The following is an 18861-nucleotide window of genomic DNA, read 5'->3' as shown; positions in this document are numbered from 1 at the left end:
ACTAGACTCCAAAGATCACTGCAGGGAGGAGAAAAAGAGAAAAAAAAATATTGCCACAGAAAAGAAACTGTGCTATACACACAGAAATATAGTTAGCAAGGGTATGCAAATCTTGCAGCATGCACTCTGCTCTGCGGCAGGTCAATGGCATTATCCTCTGCAAGAATCAGTGCAAGCAAGAAACCACTAAATTTGAAATAGGGTATGAAAAAATGGGTCTTCACATCTGTAGTTGCATATTCGGTGACAAAATCCATTAACTAGCCACTAGCTCTGCTTCTAAATATTCAAAACTCCATGACCGGATAGTTTATTTATATTAATCCAATGATTCCCAGCTAGTGAACCCTGTGACACTGATGGAGTAGGAGCATATGAGTCAACATTACTCCTCTCCCTTTCCAGCTACCTCCCTCACAGTGCAAAGACTAAATCAACTGCAGGATAACATTATTTCTGTATTTCTCCCTTTGCATCTCCCACCTACACACTACCAACCTAGCTACAGTGCATCCGTAAGTCCCTACTACTGCTCTTTTTTGATATGCAAAATGGGAATAGGAGTTGTGAGAGAGTGCAAAGGAATAACATGTTATCTCCTCTGCCCATATGGTGACTGTATCGTCTCATTTCTGGAGCATTTGACCTCTAATAGGTCCCTCCCAAAAGACAATGCTTCTGCATTCACCCAGAGGGACCCATTTAGCCCTCAACTATGTCTGGTTCTTCTCCTTTGAATCCTCTTTGATCCCTAGTATCATTTGTGAGGTCCCATAAAAATCAGGGTAAGTAGAAGGAAGTGCTGGCAGTATATTTAACTGCAAAAAGGCTGGCAATCATCATATTAAACCACTTCTCTTCATGAGTGATAAATGACTTAATGGCATGCTCCCGAGCTCCAGCAGGCTACCAAAAGTTAAATGCTCTCTGATAAAAAGTATTTGTTTACAAAAATTGCATTAAGGTAGGTAAAAACCACTTCTTGTTAGTCTTACACATAAGCAAATCCTTCAAGGCCAGAGGAATATTAAGTGAAAAAGGGACTGAAGATAATTCTTCACATTGTAGCAATAATAATCCAAGAGATGGGTAAACAAGGTCAGATCCCTCAGGGGGATAGGAGTAATTTAACTTCTCCATTGTCACTGCCTCATTCAGCACACGATCTATATAACACAGCAGAACTGTGGCAGCAGCACAGTGCAACATCATCTCAATGTCACACTAGCGTCACAAATATATTTTGAGGAAAGTTTAAACAGCATAGCTGAGACAGACTATGCTAGATGATTATTGTAATAAAGCAACCTGTTAGCAGATTATAGAAAATTTTTAAAATACCTTTACAACATGTTTTACATGACCCCACAGAGTCAGGAAACGCGTGGCCTGCCATGTGTGCAGCGGCTGCCGTTGTGCAGTACTGCAGGGCAGGACAGCTCCCAGCTCCGCTCCTGCCTGGACAGCTCAGCCTGGGGCAGGGGCTCTGAAAAACACCTACCCTTTACACCCATCATCTCTCCACACTCTATCACAACTAGTGTGTTTGTCTATATTAGCCGGCATTACTCCTTTTAGAAAGAAGCAGATGTAAAAGGACTCATTTTAGGCTCAGCTAAAGCCAAGCAGATGTTAACAGTGGTTGGACTAGTGCAACTGGTGCTTGTTCCCTATCAAAAGGAGTAAGCCCTTTCAGAGACACTTGGGGATAAAATCATGCTCCAGGCCCTTGAATGCAGAAAGCCTTCCCTTCAATCTTCCCGGATTAAAGTAGGCCTTGCTGATGTAGCACAGCAGAAAGCTTAAGGCATTATCTTTCCTAGGAGTAAATAAAGACCGAGGAACTCATTACAGTATGGACCAGTATTCACTAAGAAGGACTCCTGAGGTAACATTCTATTTTTCTTTGTTTAATCAAGGTGGTTAATACCAATATTGCTGCATCATAGCAAGACAACACTGATGATGTGACTTATTAGCCTTTATTATAATTATGAAGGAATCATATTACCACAAAGTCTCAAAAAGGCAACTTGATGATTTTTTGAGTTTTCAAGAAATAACAATAAGTTTTTTAACAGTTCCTTCAATGAAGCAATTAATGGTATGGGAAGAGAAGTACATTCAATTTACTGATAGTAAGACAACAGCTGTAGTAGTTCTTTGCTTCACATTCACTCTTTCTTGTATTGTACTCTCAGTACAAGCAAGCTGAATTTTTCTTATGGGTTTTATTAGGAACTGTTGTGAAAAATTAGTACTGAAAAACTGAGAATTACAAGGTCTCCCCCTCCCCCCCAATACACAAGATGAATCACACTGATTCTGCTGCTACGTTATTTTATGCTCGCAGCAATTAGGGAGTGCTTGGAGATGTGAAACGTTTACCGGAAAAAGTCACAATGCAAGTTTTAATAGACTTCATTCAGTTCAAAATTTGAGTGCTCCATCCATTTGACTGCACCATTAAATAATGTCTAAAAAGCCAAATAATAAAAACTTCCTTCTTGCCCTCTTTAAGGGGCAATCTAGGCTAATACAAGGAGTAGAAATATACTTCTGAAAACCTGTGGCTTTTCATTCTTTTTTTTTTTTTTCTTTCTGTTCAAATCCCTAAAAAAACTCTGCAATGGAGTCACAGGCCCCTGCATAGTGAATTTAAGCTTGATAATAGCCTCGTTTCCTCGCACAGCCTTCACCATTTTTCACAGAGCATTCAGAAGTAGCCCATAGTCCATCCCCAGACTGAAACCACTGGTCTATATGCTAATTATATTGGCAGAAGGGGGTACTATACATACACCCACAACACCAACACACCCATGCTAAGTCTAAGAATGGCTTTGGCATCAAGCTAGTATATGAATTGCAGCACCACAGTGTTTCAGGCAAGCTAATTTATGCTATCAAGTTGAGCTTTTATATCACAGAGTGCACAGAAGTAACATTTGCTTCTGAACTGTTTCTCTCTCTGTAGCGGAAGGCTATTTTACGAAGATAAGAACAATTACAGCAGTTATTCTGGCTCAGACTGAGGGTCCATATAACTACTGCTCTGCTTCCAACAGCGGCCATAAACAGACTGTTAGCGAAAGTGATATTTTTGACAGTTCTCTGAAATCATTGGTTTAACATTCAACAAAAGCCAGAAAAATGAGCATAATGTTGGCCATTACTAGGAAGCTATTAGCAGCAAAAAACGTGATTTTATTTATAAATAAATCCCTAGTGTGTCCACACCTGGAGTGATGTGCCATTCTCATCTCCACACCTCAGCAAGACCCAGGCTAGAAAAAGGGACAGAGAAAGGTAACTAAAATTATTACAGGAATGAAGCAGTTGAATTGCAAGAAGAAAGCCCGAACAGCTGGAACACTTCAATTTGGAGAGGAAAAGCCTGGGGGATAAAACCAAGGTTTCCAAAATCACAAGTGTAACAGGATTTAACTGCAGCACAATATTGCATAATACTGGACCAAAAGGGTATTAAATGAAACTAGCAGGAAACTGGTTTAAAACAGGTTAGAGAGTAAGTGGTGGCTAGCGAACTGGTTGACAGTATTGTATTCATAAAATAGAGAAATCCATTGATAATAAAGCCATGAAATGATACTAAAGGGAACAGGCAGGGAGGTACCCTCTAACATCCATAATTCAGGGACTGTAGATACTGGGGAAGCACCAGCCCACAGACAAGTGGCCAGGCTTGCGTCCTTTCCCCAAATAGTATCTCCTCTTCTCATTAGCAGACACAGAGCACTTGGCAAAATGGGCTGCTAGCAGGACATTTCTTACATTCCCTACCTGTGACAACTGAGGAGAAGAGCCCAAAGTGTTTTATTTCTACCTAGTCACCCTCATTGGCATTATCTTCCAAGTTCTGGTCCAGTCTCCTCAAACTTTTCGCATACACAGTACTGTCTAAGCGTTTCATGGCTCTACTGCCAGCTATTTGAAGAACTACCTCTTCCTCTTTATTCTGACTTGGCTTCTAGTAACTTCATTTGATGGAGCCTAGTTTTTCTCTGGATCTCTTTCAGGTCGAACACGTTTTTGAGATAGCTCAGAACTTCACACAACACTCCAGCTATTTGTGAGTGACAGGATTATATAACACCACTGTAATGTCTGGTCTTTATTCCTTTCCTAATTCCACATCTGATTTGCCTTTTGGCTTTCTTACCGCTCAGTCAAGCTTTCAACTCATATTTCAATAGAACAAGCCGTCATAAATCCAATGAAATAAGCTGACCACCACCACTGATATGAAAACTATTATTCCCCTCCAACACATAAACTTTGAATTTCCTCAACAATTTTACTGCTCAAGGTATCGCAAACATAATCTCAAGATCTTTACACTTCTTCATTCTTTTGACCTTAGTTTTAAGTTAGTCACAACAGTATCAATAGGCTTTCTCATCTTACTGCTAGTCTTCTCTTCTAGATCATTTAAGAAAATACTGAACTGTACAGATCCCAAAAGACTTCGACTGATAATCTACTTCTGCTCCAAGAGGTGACCATCTACTTCTCCAACCACCTAACAAAACCAAAACCTACTATCTCCACACCTCTGCAAGCCAAGTCCCAGCAGTCTTCAATCCAGCTGGCTTTGTCAATTCCTTTAATATCCTAAGTTCCACCTTTCAAAGATGAAATAAACAGTTTGTTCACACCTAGTCATTCACATTGTTATCCTGTTAAACTTGCTTACTTGCTTTGGCTTCATTTTTCCTTCTTACAGTTAGATCTCCAAAGGTGCTCAGAACTTACCAGAAGCAATTCTAAAATAAAATTAATTCCTGTTGCTATGTATTTAGTATAATTGGAATCCCTGGCCACATCCAAATGAGCCGTTGAAACAGCTGTCCATAGTTCTTTCAAACGAAGCAAATTTAAGGGTAGGAATCTCTATTTTCTTCTTACAGTAAAATGCCTGTCAAGTCTGGCAAGTCACAACTCTTCCATAGAAAGACTATATAAAGCCTTGGATTTATATTATTTAAAAAGAGCAATTAAATTAAGTTTCTACAGTGCCAGGAAGAACATTGAAAGATGAAAACATAGGATTATTGTTTCTGTTCTCAGTGTACAGCACGGCATATCTACCCGCGAGGATTCCCAAGCATTTAAAAAATACAAATAAACCTAATCTGCACAAATCTCTCATGAAAATTTGAATAGACTGACAGTGAGACTTGCCTAATATTCTGAATTTTAGCCATATCACAGAATACCAAGTAAGGAAACACCTTAGGTAGGGTGACAGGATAGAGAACATACTGAAGTGAACTTAAAAGTCTTGGATAAGCTAGAGTATAAATAAAAAGAAACTAAATGCGTGGTTGAAACCCCATCAGGAAAGTTCTCCAAAGAAAGGTTAGACAAATATCAGTGGAAATGTGTTGTTTGGTTTTTTTTTAAAAGGAGAAATGATATATAAGTCCAAAGAAGGTTTTGGGGAATAATGGTTACAGTAATATGGTAACAAACAAAGTACAAGTCTAAAAGCTTGTCTGTCTGGACATAGAACAGAAACAGGTTCACTAAATTGTCTGCAAGACAACAGACTTTCTTGCAGCTGAGAAAAGCAGTACTAATAAACGAGCAATTTGCATTATTTTCATGGTATGTCTTATTATTCTCATTTTCTTCACACCAAATTTTAAGCAAGTAAGAAAAGGCCAAATATTACAAAGCCAGCAGAGAACGTAAGTTTTCAGAACTAAAAATCTTCTATTCATTGTTCAGTATGCTATTTTTCTAGCATTCAGTTAAATGACAGACCATTCAAAATATGCATTCTTGATCTGTCTAAATATTTAAAGTAACAGACTAACATACAAACACATCCAGAGTATTTCACACTCAGTTATACTAAATTAGGCAAATTTTGTAGTCATAGAATATTTTAGTATATATTATAATACATCTTATGCAAGTGGTATTTGTTTTTCTATTTAAATTATTAATTATCTTGATTTTTTCATTTTTATTTCTAATACAAATATCTTCCTGGTTTCTGTTACCAATTATTTGTCAAGTAAACGCCAAAAACATATATATTGCTGTAAAAACTAGTCTTACCTCCATTGCTAATGCTGCTGTTTGCTGGTCATAATGATTCAGAAGATTAGGCATGAAGGTGGTATTGTAAGGCAGATCCTGGCACATCCGCAAGATGATGGGCTCACAAGAAAATAAACTGTGCCCTCTTGTGTGCCCCACCAAAACATCCAAAAGCCAAAGGTAACAGAACATCCAGCTAATAGCCATCCTTCCGCACTGAGAATTGGGCCAGTTATAGAGACCAGTCAGAAAGCTCTTTCAACGCCTCATGTACCCTCAGATTTCACTTCAATGGTGATATTTTCAGTCCTTGTTTAAGGTTCTTCAAAACTGGAATACTCTTTGTATACAGCATTGTTAGCTCAGTCCAGAAGATGATGTATTTGAGACAGGTGTGTGAGAAGTCTTGCCTTTTCTTTTCTCAGTATTATATAGAATCTATTAGGTTAAGGTATTAAAATGTTTAACCACATTCCCACACAACTGACCCCATCGTGACAGAACAGCAGCCGAGTTACGTTCTTCTTTTGTTAGGTAACCTAGAATAAAAAACACAACAAACAGTAAAAAGCCTTGTAATTGATTAAAATATTTTAACTCTAAATAGCCTGTCAGACAAATTGCTTCAAGTTCTCATGTGCAAGACTAGAGGGTCCCTTGACAAGTTTTAATCCTGGGTTCAGACTATTTCTGACAGAAAAAAAGCTGGTATGCAGCAAAACACAGGAGGGAAAAAAGAGGAATGTACTACTTACTATGAAGAAAATATTTTTAGAAAACTCCACACTTTAAATTTAACCATGTGAGCATTACAATTGTTGACCACACTGAAACCAAGCTATTTATGACTCAGCATCTCCACTGGTACATTCACAGCGATAGCATCTCTTTGGTTGCATGGCCTTATAACTTCTGCTGAATAATTATAAAACAAAAACAAAACAGTCACCACCACCAATACACAAGTCCCAACTTGCAGTACTGAAGACTACTGTTCTGTCCAACAAGCTACAGTCATGGTTTGGCTACCTGTGTTCAAATATGTAATTTTAGTCCAGTTGTAAACAGCTTTTTTTGTTGTCTCTAACCCATTTTACTTGCACATGTATCTCATATCTTCCTCTCCAGAAACCATCATAACAGCTGCGGATAAGCCAGAAGACAGCATTCTTTGACTGCCCCTTTCTCCACACGCTCTTAAAGATGGAAACTGCGAAGGTAGCTACGTATGGTTGTTCTGCCAGTTCCACTCTACCTATCGAGCCAATTTAAACAGCAAACATTCCCCAGGGCTGGATCTGCATTTTCTCAGCATTAAGGGGCTGGAGTGGAACAAGCAGAACCAGGGACTCAGCATATCGTGCTCATTGACTGGAGAAACAAACCCTGAAATTGGAGGCTAAAGCATAGAAAAAGCTGACAGAGCTGTAAGAGTACAGAGAGGCCCTTTTCTTATAACAATTTTGTCTTACGGCAATGAAATTTGCAAAATTCAGTCTTTAACCAACTGCATTTAAAAAAATTATGGTTTGCACTTAAAGGTAACAAGAATTTAGAAATCTGTTTGAACTAGAAAAACCCAAATACTGCTTCAATATTCCCAAGAGTAGGCCAATCTGAGCAGAACTCCAATCTTGAGAAAACAATGTTTTTCCTTAGATATTCAGGAAGGGAAAGAAATTCTATACCTCGGAGACGGAAAAAATTTTTCCTTTCTCCCTAATGCAAGCTTAGTGAGGGATACGAAAGAGTTAAATTACCAGACTTCGGCTGGTATCAGCAGATCAAAAAAGTTATGCATGCACACTTTTGTTTACATAGGCCCATCTTATGGTCAGAAAAATTAAACACCATATACCTCTTTAAACCCTCATATACTTTGCGGGTTAGACTAGATAATCTTGAGAAGTTCCTTCCAACCTAAACAATTCTGTGCTTCTCTTTAGATCACGTGCAGCAATGTTTTTGGCTGTAGCTGTTCAAGACAGGCTGGTAAAAACAAACATGCAAATAGGAAAAAGACCAAGATGCTAAACATAACCATGTTAAATTAAGTTCATTGACAACTTGCTTTCACAGGCTGCTTCCTCTCTCACAGCTATTGACGGGGAATCTATGTTTGAAGCAGCACTGAAGTACATAAAGAAAAGAATACACACAGTAAAACTGTTCCAAACCTAGGAAAAATAAAACTTGACCAAAAAAAGCAGAAAAGAGAACTACCTACACCTTAAGTTAGGTGGTAGAACCAACCAACACAGCCCAAATTACAGTGTCTTGCTTATATATTGAAGCAAGCAAGTGTTGCTGTGAAGAGAAGTCAAGACACTGAATTTGAAAGATCAAAATTAGCCACTATATATAAGACATGTTATATCTAACCACACCTGATTTTACTCCAATTTCAAGTTCACATGGCCTTGAAAAGCTATGTCCTTCTGATCAGAGGAAGCCATTTCTCAGACTTATTTTTCAAGAATTTGGTGCCGTCAAAAACCAAAGACAGACAAGCATCACTTAACCCTAAAGGTTTCTCCATATTCTCACATCCTGACCAGAAGATTACAAGTTACAGACAAAATCAATTCCTACTTAGTTTTGTACAAGGTGCCTAATCCCCTTTGAATCTAGCCTTTTGATTTTGACATTTTACTAATAGTTTCCCAAACTCAGGAAAAGAAGCCTTTTCAGCTCATTGTCATCTCCAAAACACTGGCTTCAAGCAATTATTTTCTTTTTTCCCAGACACTTTGGCCACCAACTCCAAAAGACTTTATCCAACAACTTCAGCAAAGTCAACTTGTAGCGTGGATTAGCAACGGACTTTTTAGTGTACTCCCTGTAATCCAGATGCCATTCCAGTAGTGATCAGTAGATAATGCTTCATAAGTGCTTTCAAAAGCAACATAATATGAACTGTACTCATACCAGGTATTATGTTAAAGTTGGAAGCACAAACATTGGGCAAATCCATGTCAGGATCTAAAGTCTTGGGAAAAACTCCAAGAACACTTCACACAAATCATCATATTAATGACATTCAAAGTAGAGACTCCAAAACAAATCCACCCATCCTCTGACTTCCTCACAACCTCAAACTGAAAATAACATGCAAAACCCCAGACACAATAAGCCATGAAGAGTTATAACTGTGCAGAAAGCAGAAAAAAATTCATCACTTTCTTTCAGTTTTTTTCCATTTTATGCTTGAGATCTTATTACTATACAGTGTCATAAAGGAAATGAAGAACGTATTTTCTAGAGCCAAAAAAGAACGTCAAACTATATAGCCTCGTCATGCAGTGCCCTTTCGCGGAAAAAAAAAATCTAGGTGAAATTAAGAAAAAGATATAACCATATCATTGCAAAAGGAGACGAAAGTTTTGCAAACAAGTATATAGATGACCTATTAATTGGTGTAGACAGATGAATGCTGTAATAAGCAATCTTTAGTGTCAAGATAGTTTCTTACCACAAATCCAGTTCTGTATACAGAACTTAAGCCTCTACATATGAAATTTTGTGGTTATTTTTATATGTATATAAAAACAAAACAAAACACTTTCAATGACACTGGGAATAAAAGAGGAGGAGGGGATGCCTACCCATCTACCCCAAGGCACTGCAAAAAAACCTGTGGGCAAAAGGAGTAGGAAACAGCTAGTTTGTTAGTGTGGTTATGGATTTATACATTATTTATAATCATCAGAAGCCCATCCAATTCCTGCTGTAAAGCATAAATTAAGACATGCCTAGAAGACTATTATAAAGAATGAAAATCATGAAATGAGAGGGTTGAATCCCACAACTTTTTTTTTTTTTTTCAAATCAAATAAATTTCAAAGTTACTAAGGGGGCAATGAGAGGGGGGCAACAAGAAAAAAAAGTCATCAGACTTTAGAAAGAAAGTATGTAGGTGGATTAATTCAGTTATCTGTCCCAGAGAAATTAGGTGACAAAACAACAAGCTTGACTCCTCCTGTACAAGTGAGAAGACAAGAGGAGAATGTCACCTTAGTCATTCCCCACCCAGTTCTGATCATGGTGAAAGGAAAGGAACTCACTCATTGCATACAAGCACTGGCAGCGTTTCCCCAACCCATTCCCACCCACATGAAGGCACAAAAGGAGAATACATTATTCTCCCAACTCCATTTTAATTAGTCAGTGGGAAAGAAACTCCAGTGCTGTACTCCCCTGTTCCACTTGTATTACATATTAAGGGAGAACCACACTATAATCCCCAACATCCTCTATTTCAGTTTGGAGTCCATGGAGGAAGGAGGGCACATACTACACTCTCCCACTCTTCCATGCTCCTCCTCACTGTACTAGAGGGCAGAATGAAGAAAGACGCAGAGTATCTCCTCTTCCCCTCTCCCTCCGCACAGTGACACCACGGCAGTCCCTGCTCCACTCCACGCAGGGACGATGGAAAGGCAGAAACCCTTTCTGGTTAGATTCTCCACGTATATGGAGGGACAGGTCTAGCATCTCTCTCCATTTGAGTCCATACTGCATGGCAAGCTAAAGGAACTGGAGAGGAAGCTAGCTAGCATCCCTTAGACTGGGAGAGGAGGTAGGGTGCAGACTGAACTGGCATCCCCTTTCCCCTTGAATCCTCGCTCTGTTTCAAAGGCAGAAGGAACAAGTGTACACATGGGACTAGCATCCTCTTGGATTCTTGCTGCATCGCAAAGGGAAAGGATGGATATAAGTAGGTAAGACTAACACCCCTGCCGCCCTGGGTCTTCACTGCATTCATTGCAAAAGGAAAAGGAGAGTGTGCGTGGACAGAGCTAGCATCCCCTTGGGTCTCTGCTGCACTGCAAAAGGAAAAGGGCGAGGGAGGCGTGCGTGGGACTAGCATCCCTTTCCTCCTGGGTCACTGCAAAGAGAAAGGAGGGAAGCATGGGGCTAGCAACCTCCTGGGTCCCCAGCACACCACAGAAGAAAAGGTGTTTGTATGCGGAGGGGGGAACGGCATCCCCTCCTCCTCGGGTCCCCAGTGCACTGCTCGGGGGAAGAGCCTCATCCCCTTCTGCCGGCTCCCCGGCGCACTGGTGGGGGAGCCGGGACCAGCATCTCCCGGCCCCGGGGCGCTGCAGAGGGAGAGGGGGTGGATCCTGCACCTCCACGTCGTTCAGCGGAGGACAGGACTAGCATCCCCTGTCCTTCGGTCGCCCGCCGCATCGGAGTGGGGGGAACTTAACCCTCTGCTCCGCTCACTTCCCCGCCCAAAGGACGCTTCATGGCCGCCCCCCACAGCGCCGTCTCCGGGAGCGGGTGTCTCTGCCCTTGGCGAGCGAGGCGGTCGCTGTGAGGGCGAAAATACGACATCCCTGAGGGAAACCCCCTGCCCATCTGCACATCGCGCCCCCCTCCGCGCCGCCCAGGACCCAGGTCCCCGCCGTTACCTCAGCGCGGGGTCCCGCCGCTGCAGCCCCGCTTCTTCCCTCAGGTGGCGGCGGCGGCGGAGGCAACGGCCGCGCCTCCTCGCGCCCGACCCCGCCGCAGCACCCGCCCCGCCCCGCGCCTCCGCCCCGCCCCCTCGTGCCGTCCACGCCCTGCCGCGCCCCGCCCCTCTCCCTGCCGAAGCGAACGAACCAATCAGAATGGGTCGAGCAGGTTGCTAGGTAGATCGGAACCTCCGGCCGTTCTGTCTTCCCGCCCCCCACTGGTAAGATCTGATTGGCTGGCGCCTTCCCGGGGGGGCGCGGGAAGCGGTTGCCATAGCGACGGGAAGCGGCCTTGCGGGAGGAGTAGGCCGCACCGCCCGCGGGCGGGGAGGAGGAAGGTGAGGGGCGGCCCGGCCCGGCGCGGCGCTGGGGGCCGCGGGGACCCCGAACTCGGGGGTGACTGAGGTGTGAGGGGACAAGGGGGTGGACGAATCCCCTGGGAGAGCGTGGGGCACACGGGGGTGGGCAGGGGGTTGCATGGGGAAGGGGTAAAACTCCAGTCGTCCGAGGGGACGTTGCAGTGGGACATTGAGGGGACGAAAGCAGTGTGGCATGGGAGGGGGATACAAATGCAGTGGGACACAGTGGGACAGTGGAAAGAGAGGGGAGTACAAACGCTACTGGATATGCAGAGGGGATAACAGATTTGATAGGATGCAGGAAGTCTGATGGGAAGATGGAAGACCCTGGCGTGCTCCAAGCATGCTGTGCGGAACGGGGGCTCTGATGTACCCGGCAGAGAAAGTATAACGCTACGGTGGGGGACACTGAGGTACAAAGGGCCTGGGGTCTGCCCATCTGCCAGCATCGTCAGGCCTGGGGCCAGAGGGGATTTTTGTTGCCTTTTGGTCCCAGAAGAGATTTTAGTGTCTGAGTGGAAGGAATGCTTAGAAATATTAGTGCTCAAAGGGACAGGGCATAAAGAAGTCATGCAAAGAGCATAAACTCAGTAAATGGGTGGGAAAAGCACTAGTATCTATAGACACAAGTACCGAGCAGCTGGGGTTTGCTACTGCCTTTTAAAGAGGGGTGAGGAAAGCTATCGGGGCACTACAGGACATGGGGACAGTGGGCAGTGCAACTGTATGTGCTGCAGGACTAGGGAAGTTCCGATGGACTGTGAGGTAAGAGCATCATGGATCATCCAACTGCATAACAGAATACCTGGGATCCAGCTCGGGGGTCCCCAGCACAAGAAGGACATGGAGCTGTTGGAGCCAGGCCAGAGGAGGCCACGGAGATGAGGCGAGGGCTGGAGCACCTCTGCTCTGGAGACCTCAGGCTGAGAGAGTTGGGCTGGTTCAGCCTGGAGAAGAGAAGGCTGCGGGGAGACCTTAGAGCCCCTTCCAGTCCCTGCAGGGGCTCCAGGAAAGCTGGAGAGGGGCTGGTGCCAAGGGCAGGGAGTGCCAGGCCAAGGGGCATGGCCTGAAGCTGCAGGAGGGGAGATGGAGATGGGATGTGAGGCAGAAATCCTTCCCTGTGAGGGTGCTGAGGCCCTGGCACAGGTTGCCCAGAGAAGCTGTGGCTGCCCCTGGCTCCCTGGAAGGGATGGAGGGTGTCCCTGCCCGTGGCAGGGGATGGAACTAGATACGCTTTGAGGTCCCTTCCAACCCAAACCACTCTGGGATTCTGTGATTCTATGACTATAAATCCAGCAAGGTTTGGGGTAGAAAGGGAAATGCTTTATTCTCTAGGGATAAAAGGGACCTTGCTGTTGTCTTATTTAGGAGGGAAAAAAGGTGTTAGGGATCAACGCTGATCCATTCCCCTGGGTATAATGTCATTGGGACTATGCAGTGCTGTGACAGCTCCTGGGAGGATGTTGGCCCTGCAGGACCCAAGGAGACTGAAGTGGAGCAGGAGTGGGAGTCAGTGCTTCTGGGCTCGGAGCAGATCCTGGAGAACATCTGTAATGTGGACACAGAGGAGAGCAGTCAGGTATTGACACCACTGGAGAGGGGAGATTGCTGGGTTTATTGGAGACCAAAGAGGGTACCGGTCCTTTGGAGCTGAGTGATGCTGTGGGGTAAAGGGAATAGGATGGGATGGGATAGGGCAGGGCAGGGCAGGGCAGAGCAGGATATTTCATTCAGAAGGGACCTACAATGATCATCTAGTCCAACTGCCTGACTACTTCAGGGCTCACCAAAAATTAAAGCATATTATTAAGGGCATTGTCCAAATGCCTCTTAAACAGTGAGAGGCTTGGGGCATCGACCACCTCTCTAGGAAGCATGTTTCAATGTTTGACCACCCTCTCAGTAAAGAAATGCTTCCTAATGTCTGGTGTGAACCTCCTCTGATGCAGCTTTGAGCCATGGTTATGAGGAGAAGGGGTATGGAAGTTAAAGCAACACAGCAGGGGCATTGCTAGAGGGCAATGGTATGAAGGAGGGTAAGGGTTTTAGGGTCTGTGGATCAGTGGAGGGTACCTCCTCTGGGATAGTATGGTGCCTTGGTGGACGTCATGGACCAGGGAGGAACACAGAGTTATTCACTGCCCGGAGTAAGGGGGATTGCAGGGGTACTCAAACCTTGGGTTCTTGTGCACAGGGGTATTTCTTGCACACCCTGGGAGGGGTAAGGGTGTTGGTCCCGTGCAGTGCAAGGTGCACAGAGGCGATGGTGCTGGGGAGAGGCAGAAGTATCAGTGGCACCAGGTGCTGCAGGTGTTTGGGTTTATCAGTACCGTGGCAATGCCATACTCTGGGCTTTATTGATGCTGTTGCATTGGTACCACAGAGATCCTCGAAGCCAGCTGGGCAGACGTCTGTGTCAGGGTCACAGAGCCTTCCACGGGACTGGGGACAACTGTGAGAAGACCAGTGCGGTAGTGGGGAGCACTGGCAATATCATGCAGTCAGAGTGGACATGTTCACTGAGGACAGGGCGACACTATGCGAAGTGCAGGTGACAAATGTGGAAGGCCAGATGATATCAGTGCTTTGCAGCTTGTGGGTGAAGGGCTAGCTAGAGGGAAAGGAGGAGGGCAGTATTGGCCTCCTTGTTGTAAATCATTGCGAATGTGCACTTTGCCTCTTGCCCTTCTCCTCCTGTCGTCTTTCCAGGTGTCCCCCTACATCCGAGGATCTGTTTCACATTATCTTTTCCACCTCGGGCTACCTTCTTGAATTTTTCCCATTTTGAATGCCCCATAGTTTGGCCTACATTCTAGATTGTTTTTCTGTTCCTACTGTTTAAAGCATTTCTTCCACAGCATCAATCATCGCGCTGTTTATTGTCTATACAATAATTTATATACAATAAAAATTACTTTCCTGTCTGAGCTTGGGATTGATTCAGTTAAATTCTGTTCATTCGCAACTGAACTCCTCGACTGTGCCATTGTCGTCACATGGATTAATGTGATTAGGCTCTTTCTCTGCAAAATGCATCCTTAAGCCTCTGAGTGCACCAGGCTCTGTTGAACCACAAAGGCTTACTGCTATAGAGATGTGGTCAAAAACATTAATAAAGCGGGTCTGCTTCTGAAGGACTTGTTCTACAAACCTATGGAATGCCATTCCAGAGGGTTAAGCAGAGATTAACCCAGCTAAAGGAAATGATTCCAATGCCCTTAGTTAATATATGATCATTATGTATTGTTAATATTTCTTAAATGCAATCACATTTTTTTAAACCAAGGGCATGACCCAACTTGTACTGAAATCAGTGAAAGTATTTCCATTGGCTTCAGCAGGATTTCGATCAGTCTTGAAATTGTCTTGCTGTTAGACAACGCCATTCGCATCTCCTGCCCTGTAAAATCAACGTATACCTTCTTCATACATCTCAAAAAGCACAAATCTCTTGGGTCCTCACTCAGTATATCCTTTCAGTCGAACTGTGAGCCATTCCTAGGTGCTCTCTGGATCTAGTAACCCAGGCAGTTTTGCTCTTTTTTAACATTTGCGCTCTGCCAGACTCACCTGCTCTCTGCAAACTCTGTAGCATAACTGCTTTGAAACAGCTGGAGATCTTTGACCAACGTGGTATGAAGTTAATCAAACACAACCAGCTTGAAAACACTGTATACGCTCATAAACCTAGTCTTTCCCAAATCTTTCCCCCAAACCTCTTTTGCACTGATATGTATTATGCCTGCCACCTGTTCCTACGTTGCCTTTTTACTTGTCCTTGGAGAAGGATATTAGATTTTCTTTTTTAAGTGTCATGTGTCAATAACTTTTCCTCTCTCTTAGTGAACCAGCATTGTCCTTATATATATTTAAAGCTCCATTTCTTATTAACCTCATTTCACATCTCTTGCTGGTTGAATGTTTTCAGATCAGCTGAGCTTGATGAATTTCATCCCAGGATACGTGAAGAACAAGCTGGAGCAATCTCTGGAATGTTATTTCAGGCAACCAGTCCAAAGATAACGACTATTGAGAAGAAAAGTGGGGCCCTGGCTAAACAGCTTGACAATCGCTGGTCTGCACGGCACACCAGCTGCTTTTTAAAGCATACTGAGCAAGCTGCTGCAGCCAACTCAGTATCGTGTCATAGATTAACTCTGATCAGAGTTACTCTAGACTCTTGAAGAAGCAGGATTAGCTGTTAATCCTGCCAGGGATAGTGAATTCAGAGTGAAGACAAGAAGCGCAGCTAAACTGTGTTGGTAAATCAAGTCTCTTCTTAGAGAGCCTATAAAGAGCTTGCAATCAAATTTTAGGCTAGCTGCATGTTACGGATAAGATGCTTCTAGATTTTTAAATGCTGCTGGTTCCTCTGATGCATCCCATGAAGTTCAAGGCTGCCCAATAAGTAAGTGCATGACCAGCAGTGTGCCCTCGTGGCCAAGGCGGCCAACGGTGTCCTGGGGAGCACGGAGAAGAGCGTGGCCAGCAGGTCGAGGGAGGTTCTTCTCCCCCTCTGCTCTGCTCTGCCCTGGTGAGGCCACATCTGGAGTTCTGTGTCCAGCGCTGGGCTCCCCAGTTCCAGACAGACTGGGAACTACTGGGGAGAGTCCAGCGGAGGGCTGCGAGGATGAGGAGGGGCCTGGAGCATCTCTGGTATGAGGAAAGGCTGAGAGAGCTGGGGCTGGTTAGCCTGGAGAAGAGAAGGCTGAGAGGGGATCTGATCCACACTTATCAATAGCTAAAGGGTGGGGGTCAAGAGGACGGGGCCAGACTCTTCTCAGTGGTGCCCAGTGACAGGACAAGGGGCAATGGGCACCAACTGGAACACGGGAAGTTCCATCTGAACATGAGGAAAAACTTCTTCACTGTGAGGGTGACCGAGCCCTGGGACAGGCTGCCCAGAGAGGTTGTGGAGTCTCCTTCTCTGGAGAGATTCAAAACTCACCTGGACGTGATCCTGTGCGACCTGCTCTGGGTGATCCTGCTTTAGCAGGGGGTTGGACTAGATGATCTCCAGAGGTCCCTTCCAACCCCGACCAGTCTGGGATTCTGTGAGTCCCAGCATGTACAGCGTGCCCTTGAGGAACCCAGGGAAAACACGTGCTCTAAAGTGACACTGCACAGTCCTGACTTCACCAAAGAATTCATCCTGTAAACACGCGCCGCTGAGGTTGGACTTGGAGTTACCTCCTTGCCCTCATGGTGATTTTGAGTGTAGCTGGGGAGAGGAGCAGAGCAGACGGTGGTTCTGTGACTGTGCTAGCAATGGGGTAGTGAGGGAGGGATGGCGGGATGGCAGGCTGGCACATCGTGAACAAAGTTAAAATGTTTGGCTACGCTCACCTTTTTGCCTGATGGTACCTGCCTTTGCAGCCCTGTTTCCACATCGTGCTCAAACATCAAGTGCAATTCAGGCAGGTTTATGGCATGTGAAGCTGGGAATATGACTTCTGCCAGGTGTGCTGTGAGCCACATTTTTGGCACAGAAGGAGCACAAGAGGGTCCGGAGGCACAACTGTCTCTGGGTTACGAGTTGTTAATGCGCCAGCTCACGGAGGTGCTTTGTGAACGCAGCTGCTCCAGCACCAAGAAAGCAGCGTCTGTGTAGGGAAACTGGAACACGAATCCAGGGCTGGGAGTGTGCTGCAGTGACAACTGATGTTTTTGTGACTAATGTGGAAGGTTGTCCCTGAAAAACAGGACATGGTTGCCTGAACCTGTTTTTTTGGCAGTGGAGCTGTTTCTCTAGCTTGTAATGTTGTGTTTCTGTGCATTGAAAAGGGCAAGGACCTTGCAGAAAAACAAAACAAAACAAAAACAACCCAGTAAGTGATCCCATCATTAATGCGTATACCGAATGTACCTATTGCACAAGAAGCCTCTAACATTGGCCAACTAGAGAATGGGAGACTTTGAAACCTTATTAAGTCTCTTAGCTTTCAGTGGCTTCTCTGTGGGAAATTAAAATTGCAGTGTGCAGACAATGTTATTTAAGGATCTCTAGCAAAAAAAAAAAAAGTAAAATATAAGAACTCAGACTCTTGTAATGAACTTATTTCCTAACCACAGACCATATAACATCACTAGATGCAGAGAGAAAGATGTAACAGATTTTTCATTTTTTCTCTATATTTCTTTGATTCCATCATAGCTTAGGAGAGAAAGGGAGGAAACACTAATCAAAAAGGTGATGTGCTCAGACAGATCCTGCGGTGGGTTTTGAAGATTAATCTTCCATTGATATAGAATTTTGTCTGGGTAAGGAACGGGGGACTGGGCTTTCATGAAGATGTGTCTTGTGAACCTCAGAGCTGTATTAGCTAGAAAGGTCTGTTTGCTGGATGGATTTGAGGTGCTTGGGTTCAGGGTAGGCTAGCAACACAATATTGGAGTTACTTAGTGGAGTTACGTTCCCTTTTGTTCCAAAAGTGCTATTATTCACTTTGCCACCATGAAGCTTTAAAGGAATCTGAAGTGTTTACAGAAAAATTGCCTAATAACTATACACAGGGAACTGAGATATTTTTTAATGTGGTAAAGAAGTGACTTGGTTTTCAGGATGCTGCAGCTTATGCCTGCAGTCTGGAAATTGGATGCCTAGGGTGAGCAATAACATTATCCTGCTGAATCCAGCTGCAGGATAGAAGATGAAGGGAAAAAAAGCTTTTCCTATGTTTGGGCAAAAATATGTAAAGAAATGGCTTTGTCTGAACACTGTCCAGTTATTCGGTGTCACAAAAGGGAAAGGAAAATTTTGTGAAATTTCCTATTTACTTCACACAGGAATTTTTGTTTAAAAGAGCAGCACAGTCAGTCTAAACCATCAAAACCAATCTGCCTGAACACAGGACTCTGCGAGGTTTCAGTCAGTTCTGAACCATTCTGGATTTCATTCTTTCAGTTAAGTGTTAAAGAAAAAAATTGACCCTTTGAGACTTGTCATTATATGCCCATCAAAATCAGTAAAA

At 44.0% G+C, this 18861-nt stretch overlaps 2 protein-coding genes across 6 annotated transcripts in view; one reads left to right on the top strand and one right to left on the bottom strand.

The window, feature by feature from the left end:
• Positions 1 to 11585, bottom strand: part of FZD3 (frizzled class receptor 3) — a 62955-nt gene extending 51370 nt beyond the window's left edge. For 2 of the 3 annotated variants that reach the window (XR_008576639.1, XR_008576640.1), the window contains exons 1-2: positions 11490 to 11578; positions 6091 to 6611 (exon numbers count right to left, since the gene is read on the bottom strand). Coding sequence is in view for 1 of the 3 variants with exons in the window: in XM_054822390.1 (XP_054678365.1) it covers positions 6091 to 6279 (189 nt within the window). In the remaining 2 variants the exon portion in view is untranslated. Of the gene's footprint in view, positions 1 to 6090; positions 6612 to 11489 lie in introns of all 3 variants that reach the window. The other variant, XM_054822390.1, reaches the window with a different exon arrangement.
• A 195-nt stretch (positions 11586 to 11780) lies between these two features.
• Positions 11781 to 18861, top strand: part of FBXO16 (F-box protein 16) — a 44746-nt gene continuing 37665 nt past the window's right edge. The window contains exon 1 of one of the 3 annotated variants that reach the window (XM_054820513.1): positions 11781 to 11869. The gene's annotated coding sequence lies outside the window, so the exon portion shown is untranslated. Of the gene's footprint in view, positions 11870 to 13372; positions 13470 to 18861 lie in introns of those variants that run through there. The other 2 variants (XM_054820514.1, XM_054820512.1) reach the window with 2 other exon arrangements.

This window comes from Grus americana, chromosome 3 (assembly GCF_028858705.1).
Source record: "Grus americana isolate bGruAme1 chromosome 3, bGruAme1.mat, whole genome shotgun sequence".
In the NCBI taxonomy this organism is placed as follows: Eukaryota; Metazoa; Chordata; class Aves; order Gruiformes; family Gruidae; genus Grus; species Grus americana.
The sequence above is the reverse complement of the archived record's forward strand: the minus strand, read 5'-3'. Positions and strand labels throughout refer to the sequence as shown.